We start from the raw sequence: 11966 nt of genomic DNA, 5'->3' as shown, positions 1-11966 counted from the left end.
AAGGGCAGCAGGGTGATACCAGCCGGGAGTCAAGGAGAGCACCGGCTGGGAATTCCCTTTCCACCAGCGCTGCACCCTCCTCAGGGGATTTTTATTCTGCTCACGCTTTCCCTCTGCTGCGGCACGGGAGCTTCCCCCAACAAATCCTTAGGCGAACAATAATTACCTCCACTGTTGTCTTTTATTCGTGTTTAACCTCCCCCTGCTCTGAACAACAGGTCACAGACAGGTAGGTGCAGTTTGTACCTTGTGTGGGTAACATCTGAGACCATCACCATGGAATGTCAGCTGACAGGAAAATATGTGCTTTTTTAGAAATTGGCTTTTATTTTCGTGACTGCTGTTGGAAGTACAAGGAGTTTGAGAGTAAAGTAACTCACAGACAAGGATTTTAATACCTCAAAGGTGATGGGGGGGCTTTTCAGATTTAAATGTTTTAAAATTTTCTGTGGGGAACAGTACTGCAGAAATCAGCTAGATCGTACACTTTTAAAGCATTAAACCACCAAATTAAAGTTTAGTTTTCACAATCTGTATTTTAAATGTTACATTTAGATGTTACTAAGAAGAACACTGGAAATAAAGTTACAAAATACCATAATCCAAGGGTCTGATACTGCAAAAATAGGGAGCTTGTGTCTTCGTTAACAATGAATAAATATAACATTTAAATAGCTGTGACATACTTATCTCTATGCTTTAAATAAAAAATATACATGTTTATATAGCTCTCAATATTTTAGAAGTCATTTAGTGCTACTCTGGAAGCTTCTAAATTACAAAGTTGGAGGCAGAGGATAGAAAATGACAGCAAGGCGTTCCTGACATTCCCTGACAGAAGCCAGTTCAGACATCATGGTTTTGGGCAACAACAGCAGAAAAGTCACCAGTTTTAGGACTGAGTTGAAGGGGAAGATAGAGGGATTGCACTCCATGATATCCCTAAAAAACTGGGATGTGGTGGCATCAATAAGAGAGACCCAGACCCCAATAGGCGCTCCCCCAGGTCACATTCTGAGGCTGTCAGGTCCAGCACAGTGTACCATACACAAAATAGAACAATTCTCTAATGCCATGTATTATTTGTTTTCCTCAAGAACCCCTCCGTAGGGGGTTTGGAGCTGCAGTACACAGGCCACCACCAGGACAGGGATTTCAGACAGCTTCCCACTATTCCTTGGGCTTCACCACGTACTCCTGGAACATGGAATACAGCACCCCTTCAAGACAGAAAAAAAAAAAAAAAAGCACAATTAAAAAACTGTGTTAAATTAGAAATAATGGGTTTCAAAATCTCAACAGTTCTCAGCAAGACAGAATTTGCCTTCCTCCTCAGCTGCATTTTTTTAATAAACACTACAAAATTCTTCGTATACAGAGAAACCAGGTGTGAAAAGATAGAATTTATGAAAATGCAGATCCTGAGCTAATTCTGGTTGATTTTGTGGCCAAAGTCAAGCTTTTCTGATGTTCCTGCTGGGAATGCAGTATGGACAAACAGTGTTTCATGGGATGGACATTTACACACAGAGGAGACCTGAGATGTACACATCAGGGGCACAGTGTCCCTGTACATTCAGAGACACAAATTCAGTCCTGAAAAAATATATACACATATAAAAATATGTAATACCATGGTCTACATATGCTGTAGATATTCCTGTGCATTAAATTCAGAAACAGCAACATATTTAATGTCAGATGAATGTTTTCTTTTTTTGGCCTGTAAGAGGCAGTGATGCAGAACCATCTAGACATAATCAAAACTACTCTGAAATTAAATACTTAAGTACATAAAATCAGATTACTCCAGAAAGGCTGATTGAGCACCAGTAAGGAGCACAACCATCCTGAAATAAATGTTCTGGATGCTTCCAGGAGGCTCTCCATAGCTTCCCATTCCATACGTACCACACGTCAGGGCTCCCACGGCGAAGCCCTGGGCTGCCACACGCATGTGGATCAGGTGAAGGGACAGTTTCATGTCACCTCTGTGCTTCAGCTTGTAGAGCCCGTAGGCAACCACGGCGGTGAAGCCAGCCATCCCTGCAAGGCAAGGAGAGCATCCCTCTGAGTGGAGATCCGGGGCAGCGGGAGGACTCAAGGGACCCACCTAAACAAAACAGCCCGTGAACCTCTGAGCTGTTCAGGTTGGAAAAGACCCTTAAGATCACCGAGTCCAACCAGCTGCCAAGGCCCCTGCTAAACCGTGTCCCCAGGTGTCACTTCTGTACAGGTTTTCAATCCCTGCATTGATGGCGATTCTACCACTGCCCTGGGCAGCCCTTTCCTTGAAATTTTTCCTGATATCCAATCTAAACTTCCCCTGGCACAACTTGAGGCCATTCTCTCTCATACTAGAATAAGCCTGTTTGGGTCTAATCACTGGTTTTGTGGAGTGGTAAATCCTAGCCCTGGTTTCACTCCAGTGCCACCTCATTCATTGCACACACCAGTGCAGGGAAGAGGAAGAGATTTCCACCAGCATTAAAATGCCAAAGGACTTTGGCATTACAGCTCAGGGTGTGAGAATTCCCTGGATATTTTTCAGACAGAACCAGGGCTCCTCACACCTTTCCTTCACGGACACTCACAGCCAAGACCCCCACCCAGCTGATGCTCAGACTCCCAGTGTGTGGATGCTCCCTGATGTATCACTGGCCTGCTGCGGTGGCTATTTTGGGTGTTGTCACATTTGGCTAGGTGCCACCAGGACAGGACAAGTCACACGTTATTGTCCCCAAGCTGTGAGGAGGAAGGCTCTACCAGGTCTCTTTCCCAGGGCCAGAATTCACTGATAGTCCTTCAGCAGAGCAAACAGCCCCAGCTTTGCCAGCTTCAACACTGATGGTTTCACAGAACGCACAGAGAAATGCACAACTTCTTCCAATTCCATCTATTTCATTCCATTTTTAGGACTATTTGCACAGTTCATAGGTGCATGCCAAGTTTTAAGTGCTGTGTATATTTTACTGAGCAGAGCACGGGCAGTTTGTCTTCCTTGAGCCAGAGCATTACCAGTGCCACCAGAAAGCCGTAAACACTTAATTCACTCTCATTAAATACCAATTAACAGTTTTAGGGCCTTCAGCCCAGCTCTGACACAGGTCAAAGGTGAGTTCTGCCAATCTGCTTCGGGGAACTGGAACTCCTGGAGTTCACGGTACAGCCCAGCAAGGTGGAGACAAAGTGCAGTGAGCACGGAAGCAGTGACGGAAATCTGCTGGCAAATGCTCAGAACAGTTCACCCCGAGTGACCCCGCTGCTCTCCATTTAAGGTGGCTGGAAATCAAAACGTGTCTTGTGTCACACAAAAGCTGATCCCTGCTCTCCTCAGAAGCTTTTTGGGAGTCTCAACAGAGAGGCTAAGAACTTTAACAACTTCCTCAAGCTAGGTGTAACATAAAAGTTACTAAAAAAATGCATTTTAAACTAAGTGATGGCAGCAGAGGCCTGAAATGTTTACCAGACAGGCTGTAATTTAAATCCTTCTGTCTGTGTTTTGATAGCTTTTAAGTCACTTTGTAGTGGTCACATAATTCCCAGGAACTGTGCTCCAGAACAGCTACACAACACACTCCTTAACCACCTGACAGCATCACTTTCCCATGTTTTTCTAGCCTCACCTAAAAAGCTTTTCAGGGTTTGTTTGTTTGGGGTTTTTTTCTTATACTTGTAGGTTCTGAGTTTTTTATTTAAGGTAATAGACCTCATTAATTTCCCTCTTTCTTGTAGGACAACTATTACAGGGAGGTAATTTCTAAGTAATTTCCTGTTTACAGATAAAAGGTGAACAGTGATAGTGTCTCCCACATCGATTGTGCAAACACATTTCTCCATTTTTGAACTCACCAATGGGCACAAATGGCGTCTCCTTAAACTTTTTTATCAGCTTCGAGGTCTGGCTGGTCTCTGTCTCATACTCAGGATAAACTGATTCCTGGCTGGGTGACATTGTGGCTGTGAAGACAAAGAACCTCCCTTCAGGTTTTGGAAACCCCAAATAAAGAGAATCTTTAGGGAAAGAAAGTCAGAAAATCCCTTGTGTATTCCATCAGTCACAAATATCCAGATAGCAAGATACAAAAACAGGCACATGGACAGATGGTTTAATTCAAGTGAAGCCTTGGGAAGCACAACTGTGCTTACCAGGAGAGGTAAGAACGAAACAAACCCAAAAAAAGTAGAAGAGCAACAAATTTCTGCTATCCAGAGATGCAGGACGGCCCCCATACTCACAGGCAGCCACAGAAAGCTTTGGTCACTGCCTGCTTTTCCTTTTAGGAATTCCATGCCTCACCACTCGGCTTGGCTTTCGCAGGCTGGTCCTTTATAGCAGCTCTGACCTCAGCAAGTTCACTTCTCCCCCCTCACACCCTGCCAGGAGCAGCAGCCACAGCAGTTGGGTTGGGAAGCACGAGCTGCTGCACAAGGTCAGCCCTGCCTGGCAGCTCCTCAGTCACCACAGCCTATCCCACATCACCACAACTCCAAATTCCTGATGGAGAACACAGGGATGGGAAACAGCCACCGCCAAGGAGCTGCTGAGCAAGTCCTCAAGTTGTGCAGACTCGTGTGGGGTCACATCAGGAGGAGAAATCATCCACAGGTGAATTCTCACCTTCCCCCAAGGAAAATAAAAAGCAGCAACAGCTTGAGAAGGGCTCCACTCACAGAACCACCATCACCAAAGTGAGACCACCCGCCAGAACTTCCCTGCTTTTTGTGTTGGGAATTGCACGGATTACACCAAGACCTGTTCTCTGCTCAGTGCTCTGCATAAACATCTCTCAGTTAATGACAATTTCTGCCAGTGACACCACAGAGGGCCCTAATAAAAAAATCTCTACTGCTATTTTTCAGCTTTGCCACCAACAGCAAAACACAGCTCAGGGGCACTTAGAAAGGCTCCAAGTTCTTGGAATAAACCAAGTGGAATTTCATTAGGCAGAAGAGACATTTCAAAGGTGGCCACGCTCCGTGGTTACACAGCATTTCGAGCGCACCCACGTGAGCAGACTGACTGGCTCTCAAACCATTTCCTCTGCAAGGCAAAAGGATTTGGTCTCTCCACACCTCCTACAACCGCTCTCATTTGCTGAATGAAAATTATAATTTTAGCCTGACTCATTCACAGAAGGTAACAAGAGCTCTCCATCACTCAGCAGAGGAAGAGACAGCCAGAGGTGAGATTTACACAACAAAATTATATTAAAAGTGAAACAATTCATCCAGCAGGGGAAGTTTCTGTGACCTTCAGCTCAGATCAGCTGCCCTGGGCACAGGGCAGAAGAAACTGGGTAAAACATACGGCCCTGCTGCCCTGACCTTGCCCACACCGAACAGGGAGGTCAGGGCACCTGTGTGACCGATGTCACCCGCGGGGGAGGGACACTGAGGGAGGACCATGGGTGGGAAGGTGACAGGTCCCAGCATCCCTCCCTCCCGGCAAGGGGGAGGCCCTGGGTATCCCCAGGCTGCCTTCCGCCTGCCCAGCTCCACGTGGGGATCCTTCCCCTCTCCATCCCCAGGCCCCCGCACCCCACATGGGGATTTTTCCCCACTGCGGCCCCACGCAACTTTACCGCACTCCGGCCTTCTGCCCTACGTCCCCACACGGGGCCTCTGCTCCCCTCCCGCCCGTCACTTTCCCCCCACATGGGAGCCCTTCCTCGCTCCAACCCCAGGCACCGGCACTCTCCTGCAGAACTCGGGCTGTGTCCCCGGCGGTGCCGCGGGTCCCGCCCGCCCCAGACCCGGCTCTCACCGCGCTCATCCGATACCGGCCGGCGTCTGCCGCACCCGACCCCGCCCCTACCTCTTATTGGAGGCTTCCGCCCCGCCCCTCCGCCGGGACCACAACTCCCAGCGTGCCCCGCGCCCGCGAGCTCGCCGACAGCCAATCCGGAACGTGGCCGCCACCACCGCTTCCTTATACGGGTGCGGGGGCGGGCGGGCGGTGACGTCAGCGGGCGGCTCTCCGCATTGCGGCGGGAAGGCGGTGGCGCGGGGCGGCCGGCAGGTGGCGCTGCGGGGCCCCTCCCGGCAAGAGTCCCGGCCTCAGTCCCGGCCTCAGTCGCGGCCTTCGCGGTACCGAGAGCCGGGCGGCCGCTCCGAGTCTGGTTTAGCCCCAAAAAAAGCAAAACAGCGGATGTTCAGGGCGGAAAAATGGCTACTGGTGGTTCTGCAGCTTGTCTGCTTTTCGCTTCAAAAACTTCCCGTGTTGACACACTGACGTGGAGTCAGATGGAGAGAGACTATTGGCAACAGCACGGAGTGACAGGACGAGGGCGAGCAGTGTTAAAGGAAAAGGGAAGCGCTTTAGTTTAGATATTGGAAAGAAATTGTTCCCTGGGATTACTTTGTGTAATTAGTCAAAAAACTTTTAAAGTGAGTTATAACATCAAGTTCTTTGTATGTTGCCGGGGATGTGAGCTGCTGGCATCTTCCCATTGTCATGACTTTGTAATGAGACTGATGCTAGAAAATTCTTCAGCAGTCCCATCCCATTTGTGATTTGTACATAAACCCTCAACCAGCGACAAACACTTCTGAGATTCTGTGAAATCTGGGCTCTTGCTTAGTCCTTTGCTGAAGAGCTTCCTCCTGATGTCAGAATCATGGAATGGTTTGGGTTGGAAGGGACCTTAAAGTTCACTGCGTTCCACCCCCTACCACGGCAGGGACACCTTCCACCAGGTCAGGTTGCTCCAAGCCCCATCCAGTTTGGAATGCTTCTAGGAATGGAACAGCCACAGCTTCTCTGGCTTTCCCTCAGCCTGATTTTCTTGCTGCTGAGTTATGACATTGACTAAGTTTTCTTGTATTTCAGCTTTCAAGCAGACCTCGTTTTATCCCCACTCTGTGCCAGGATTTTGATGCCCAAAGACAGCCTAGAAATTGCTCCTGACTTAAACCGTATTCTGGAAGAGGAAGAAGAATCCACTGGGATCCCAAAGATGCCTAAAACCTTCTCCTAAACCTGAGAACAGCTTGTCAGAGAAAACCACAAAGATAAATCCTTTTGTCCCTAAGCCCAGTGCTCCTGTGTGGTGTTTGTACCTCCCCATCTCTGAGCTGGGGGAAGGCAGAGCTGCTGCTCCTGCAGGGTCACTCTGCCACTGACATGTGGCATTTTGGGCAGCACAGAATAAAGTGGCTCAGACAAGCCTGCATCTCTCTAAATGTGCTGCCCATTACCCCTAATCTGGTTACTTTAATTGCCAAAGCCATTAGGGCCCTGCAGTCTGAAAGGAAACAAAAAAATCGATGCAATTACCAGCCCTGAAATTGAGTTAAAATCTTGTGATAAATTACAGTGAAGGCCACTTTCTCCAGTGACTCTCAGAGGCACATTTAATTCTCTGCTTCAGGGCAGAAACTCAATTAAAAACGAAAACTTATTTCATTTTAATTGCTGGCCTAATGAAACCTCTGTCACCTGCAGCTTCCTTGTGTGTGTCCAGTGTCTCAGCTCTACAAGTGGCTTCTTGCTCTCTGCTAATGTGTGTGTTGCACACATATTATAATAATATATATTTATTACAGAGTGTATTTTAAGTGCAGCAGCAGCAGCTGATGGTGGCAAACATGGAAATAGACAAAAATAAATAATTTCTCTCTGTGAATCTCTGTGGATGTGGAGCTGTGGCCATCTGCTGCTCTGCTCTCCTGTTTTTACCAGGGTGGTTTGGGGTGAATAAAATGCACTGGGATTGGCACAGGGGAAGCCTTGGCACAGCCAGGGTGTTCCCATGGCCCTGTTTGTTGGTGAGATGAGGAAACAAGCAGGAGAGTGACCACTCACCCATGCTGATGCCCAAAACCTCCTCCAATAAACCACTTCATCAGAAGCAGTTTTGGCAGAGGCCATTTCTGGTCTGGCAGGGGATGAGGATCCTGCCGCATCAGATTTCCTGGAAAACACATGGATTTTTTACAGCAGGAGCTCAGCTGTGGGAGGTGTTGTAGATGTTGTGCTCAAACACAGGGAGGAGATCATTCTTCCAGAGCTGCCAGGGAATGATGAAAAGCAGGAAAACAAGACAAAACCAGGGAGGTTATGCTGAGCTCACATTTCCTGACTGTCCTCTTACACAAACGAAAGAAGTTCCTAAAAGCCTGGTTCAAGCCTCTGGCAGGATGGAAAGAGGAGAAGAAGCTCCTGTAAGTGCCTTTTCTGCTTCTTGTTCATAGACGAAGCCACACAAGAAACCAGGCAAGGCTCTCTTTTGTTTTTGAAAGACAGCCAGCGTGGGGCTGGGATTAATTCCTGAGCTCAGCCCTCCCTTCCATTCTGAGGTACGGGATGGGGATGTGGACGCCAGTGCCAGGCTGATGTGGAGGGAGAAGGATGTGGCAGAGGGAGAAAAGGCATCTCAGTGGGCTGGAAGAAACCCCAAATGCAAATTTTGGGAATGGTTTGTCCTGGTGTGGCAGAGGGGGAATGAGGGGGAAGGTGTTTATGAGTCTCGGATGTTGCTGTGATCAGCAGGGTGTGCAGCTTTGGTTTCCTCTCAAAGGCCTGCAGTCACAGCTGAGGGTGACTTTCCTCCAAAATATGATCCAGAAAAGAAATTTTAAAAAGCTCATTCCCAGACAAGTCTTTTTGTGGCACTTTTCCATGGCAGATCCATGCTCTCCCACTACTCTGTCTGTAGTGCTCTGCAGCACTTGCGAAAGAACTGGGAGACAGCACAAAAACATTTCAGTCCAGCTCAAACCCATTTTTCTTTTCAGCTGCCTGGAACTGCCTGGAATGGGTATTTGAGCAATTTCAGTCATGGGACCACAGCAGGTACGTCCAGAGCTTCACTCTTTACAGCTGCACACCCACTCTGAGCCTGTGGGGTGGATGGGCACCCCTTTCCCTGGTGTTTGTGGGGAGGGAGTCATCCCTAAAACCTGCAGATCCACCATGGGATAAACCCTCATTGGGATGCACAGCACAGCCAGGGACCAACAGCTTCATTTCTGAGTGGCTGCAGAACTCTGCAGGGACAAACAGATCCTTGAGGAGAGACTGGAGCTACACAGCCAGGCCTGTTTGGGATTGCTGGAAAATGAGCCCCAGGGAAATGATGGGTAGCTTTGGCCACGGCTGAGAAAATGTCTGCTTTAGGGTTAGAGGGGTGTTTACACAATTGTTTTGCAAAACTGTTTTTTGTTTTGCTGCCAAAAGATTAACCTTTATTTATAAACTCCTCATCAGCCTTCAGAGTGCCAACAGCACCAGGCAAATCCCATCTCCTACTGTTTGAAATGGGCTCCTCAGTGACAGCTTTTTTCCTTGAAAATCAGATCCCAAAAGTAGGAAGCTCCCAATCACTCACCATTTCCTGAAATCTGGGCTGCAGCCATCTAAACAGTGACGCCCACAGTTCCAGGGAGTGACCACTGCAGGGGTTGTCACATGCCTTGTCTCATGCAGAAGTGATTCCAGCAATGTTCTTCCAGCTGAATCTCTCCCTCTCACCATAATTCAGGACTGGATTCTGGTGCCTACGTGTCCTCATCTTGGATGAGTCTTTGAGCAGCCTGGGATAATGGAAGGTGTCCCTGCCCAGGGCAGGAGGGTTGGAACAAGATGTTCTTCAAAGTTCCTTTCAACCCAAACCACTCTGGGATCCTATGAATTCTATACTATCCACTTAATAATGCCTTTTATCAGAATCCATGTCTTTTTGTCCTAGAGTTGGCATGGAGCGGGGTCTGTGTCCTCCCAGGAACAGGGAGATGTTCGGCATTTCCCCTCTGGGAACAGGCCCATTGACATAAAGATGCTGGTGGCAGGTTCTTCTTTACCAAGAATTGAGATGTTGCTCTCTCAGTAGTGACCCCAGTGAATACAAGCAGCTCTCAGTGAGCTGTGGTGGTGGATTTCCTGTAATTTGGAGCAGAAACTTCACTAAAACCTTGTGGTGGTGCCAGGAGGAAGTAGTGACTTAAGTCAGAGGAAACCGTGCTCATTCATTTTTAAGTTTTATGCGTCTGAGTAAGGAAAGCAGAATTAATTTTGGGTTTTGGTTTTGGGTTTTTTTTTATCCCCGTGCTTAGGCAAAGGCCAAGTTGTTCAGAACACAAAATACTCACCGGACAGTGGCAGAAATTTAAACCCATGAAATTCCAGTACCTGAAGGGAGCCTACAAGAAAGACGAAGAGGGGCTTTTTACAGGAACATGGAGTGACAGGACAAGGGGGAATGGCTTCCAACTGAAAGAGGGTGGGTTTGGGCCAAATGTTAGAAGGAAGTTCTTTGCTGTGAGGCCCTGGCACAGGCTGTCCAGAGAAGCTGTGGCTGCCCCTGGATCTCTGGAAGTGTCCAAGGCCAGTCTGGACAGGGCTTGGGGCAACCTGGAATAGTGGAAGGTGTTACTGCCATGGCAGGAGTTGGAATGAGATGATCGTGAAGGTCCCTTCCAGCCCAAACCATTCTGTGATTCTATGAACTAAACATCTCTGTGTTTCAGAGATGTGTTTCACATTCACTCTGTGATGTGCTGTTTGCTTCCTGTGTGAATTGGAACACTTTGATCCCTTTTCCTTGCTCCTAGGCAGCCACTGGTCAAACACAACCTCAGGAGTGACAGCAGCAACCACAGACACGTGGCTGGATGCTGCCAATTCGAGTGAGTACCCATATGAGTACCTGGATGAGGAGGATTATGGGCTCTATGGCCTCTGCACCAAAGAGGAGGTGCTGTCCTTCAGCAGGGTGTTCTTGCCATCATTTTACACTGTGATTTTCCTCATTGGAATGGCTGGGAATGCCCTCCTGTTTACTGTCCTCCTCATGTACATCAAGAAGAAAAAGAAGATGACTGAGCTGTATCTGCTGAACCTGGTGGTTTCAGACTTCTTCCTGCTACTGACCCTTCCTTTCTGGGCTCTGTACATTTCTCAGTGGGTCACCTGGGACATCTTGTGCCCATTCTTAAATGCCATGTACACTCTGAACTTCTACAGTGGCGTCTTCTTTGTGAGCTGCATGAGCCTGGACATGTATCTGCAGATAGTTCATGCTTGGTCTCCTCACAGCTCCACAGTGTGGAGGAATTCCATCCTCATCTTGCTGGTGATGTGGATCCTTTCCATAGCTCTCTCCATTCCTGATGGCCTTTTCACCCGCACAAGACAAATTCACAACAAAACCATCATGTGCACCCAGGATTATGGCCGGGAACACTTATTTTGGAAAGTTGTCTTTCGGGTGATTCAAAACATCCTGGGATTCCTTTTCCCCTTCCTCTTCATGACCTTCTGCTACTCCCGCATCGCGTGTGTGCTCAACACCGCCCAGATCCCTGGCTCCAGGAGAGCTCTCTGCTTAGTCCTTGCTCTGGTGGGGGTCTTCTTTGTGCTGTGGTGTCCTTACAACGTTGTGCTCATCCTCCACTCCCTGCAAGATGTTGGTGTGATCAGGAGCTGTGAAAGCAGTAGGAAACTGGACTATGCCCTGCAGATCACGGAGAGCTTGTCCTTTGTCCACTGCTGTCTCAACCCCTTGCTCTATGCTTTTGTGAAGAAACAGTTCAGGGCATATTTGTGGAAGATCCCTCAGGCCGTTTTCAGGAGAGGCGCTTTCTTTTCCATCCAGGACTCCCAGACGAGCCCATCTTGCAGCAGATATGCAGCTGAGATAGAAATGTTAAGCCTCACAAATGCATCATAAATATTTACAATATTTACATTATTTACATTATCTATGAGCCCTCTGTCCTGCCCATGATGGAATTGGTGTGTGAGCCCACAGCACTGTGTAACCAGATAGTTCATCCTAGCAACAACCTTGAGATGAAGACTTTCCATACTGGGATTGGAAAAGTACATGATTTATTATTTTATGCTTTTATATTATATTAAGGAATGCTGTACTAAAACTATACTAAACTATACTAAAGAATACAGAAAGGATACAGACAGAAGGCTAAAGGATACTAATGAAAAATTCGTGACTTTCTCCAGA

General features: G+C 47.8%; 2 protein-coding genes across 2 annotated transcripts; one reads left to right on the top strand and one right to left on the bottom strand.

Moving 5' to 3' along the window:
• Positions 1–304: 304 nt before the first annotated feature.
• On the bottom strand, positions 305–5915 carry HIGD1A (HIG1 hypoxia inducible domain family member 1A). Its single transcript, XM_041489273.1, has 4 exons — positions 5768–5915; positions 3853–3960; positions 1912–2046; positions 305–1220 (listed from the first exon to the last, which is right to left on the bottom strand). The coding sequence occupies exons 2-4, from the start codon at positions 3953–3955 to the stop codon at positions 1171–1173; spliced, it is 288 nt and encodes a 95-aa protein (XP_041345207.1). The 5' UTR covers positions 3956–3960; positions 5768–5915; the 3' UTR covers positions 305–1170.
• A 2073-nt stretch (positions 5916–7988) lies between these two features.
• Positions 7989–11825, top strand: ACKR2 (atypical chemokine receptor 2). The gene is made up of 3 exons (XM_041488301.1): positions 7989–8166; positions 8740–8797; positions 10555–11825. Exons 1-3 carry the CDS (start codon positions 8023–8025, stop codon positions 11670–11672), a joined length of 1320 nt encoding a protein of 439 aa, XP_041344235.1. The 5' UTR covers positions 7989–8022; the 3' UTR covers positions 11673–11825.
• The last annotated feature ends 141 nt before the right edge of the window (positions 11826–11966 follow it).

This window comes from Pyrgilauda ruficollis, unplaced genomic scaffold, assembly GCF_017590135.1.
Source record: "Pyrgilauda ruficollis isolate IOZ18807 unplaced genomic scaffold, ASM1759013v1 scaffold12, whole genome shotgun sequence".
Classification (NCBI taxonomy): Eukaryota; Metazoa; Chordata; class Aves; order Passeriformes; family Passeridae; genus Pyrgilauda; species Pyrgilauda ruficollis.
Note: the sequence above shows the minus strand (reverse complement) of the source record. Positions and strands in the feature narration are given on the sequence as shown.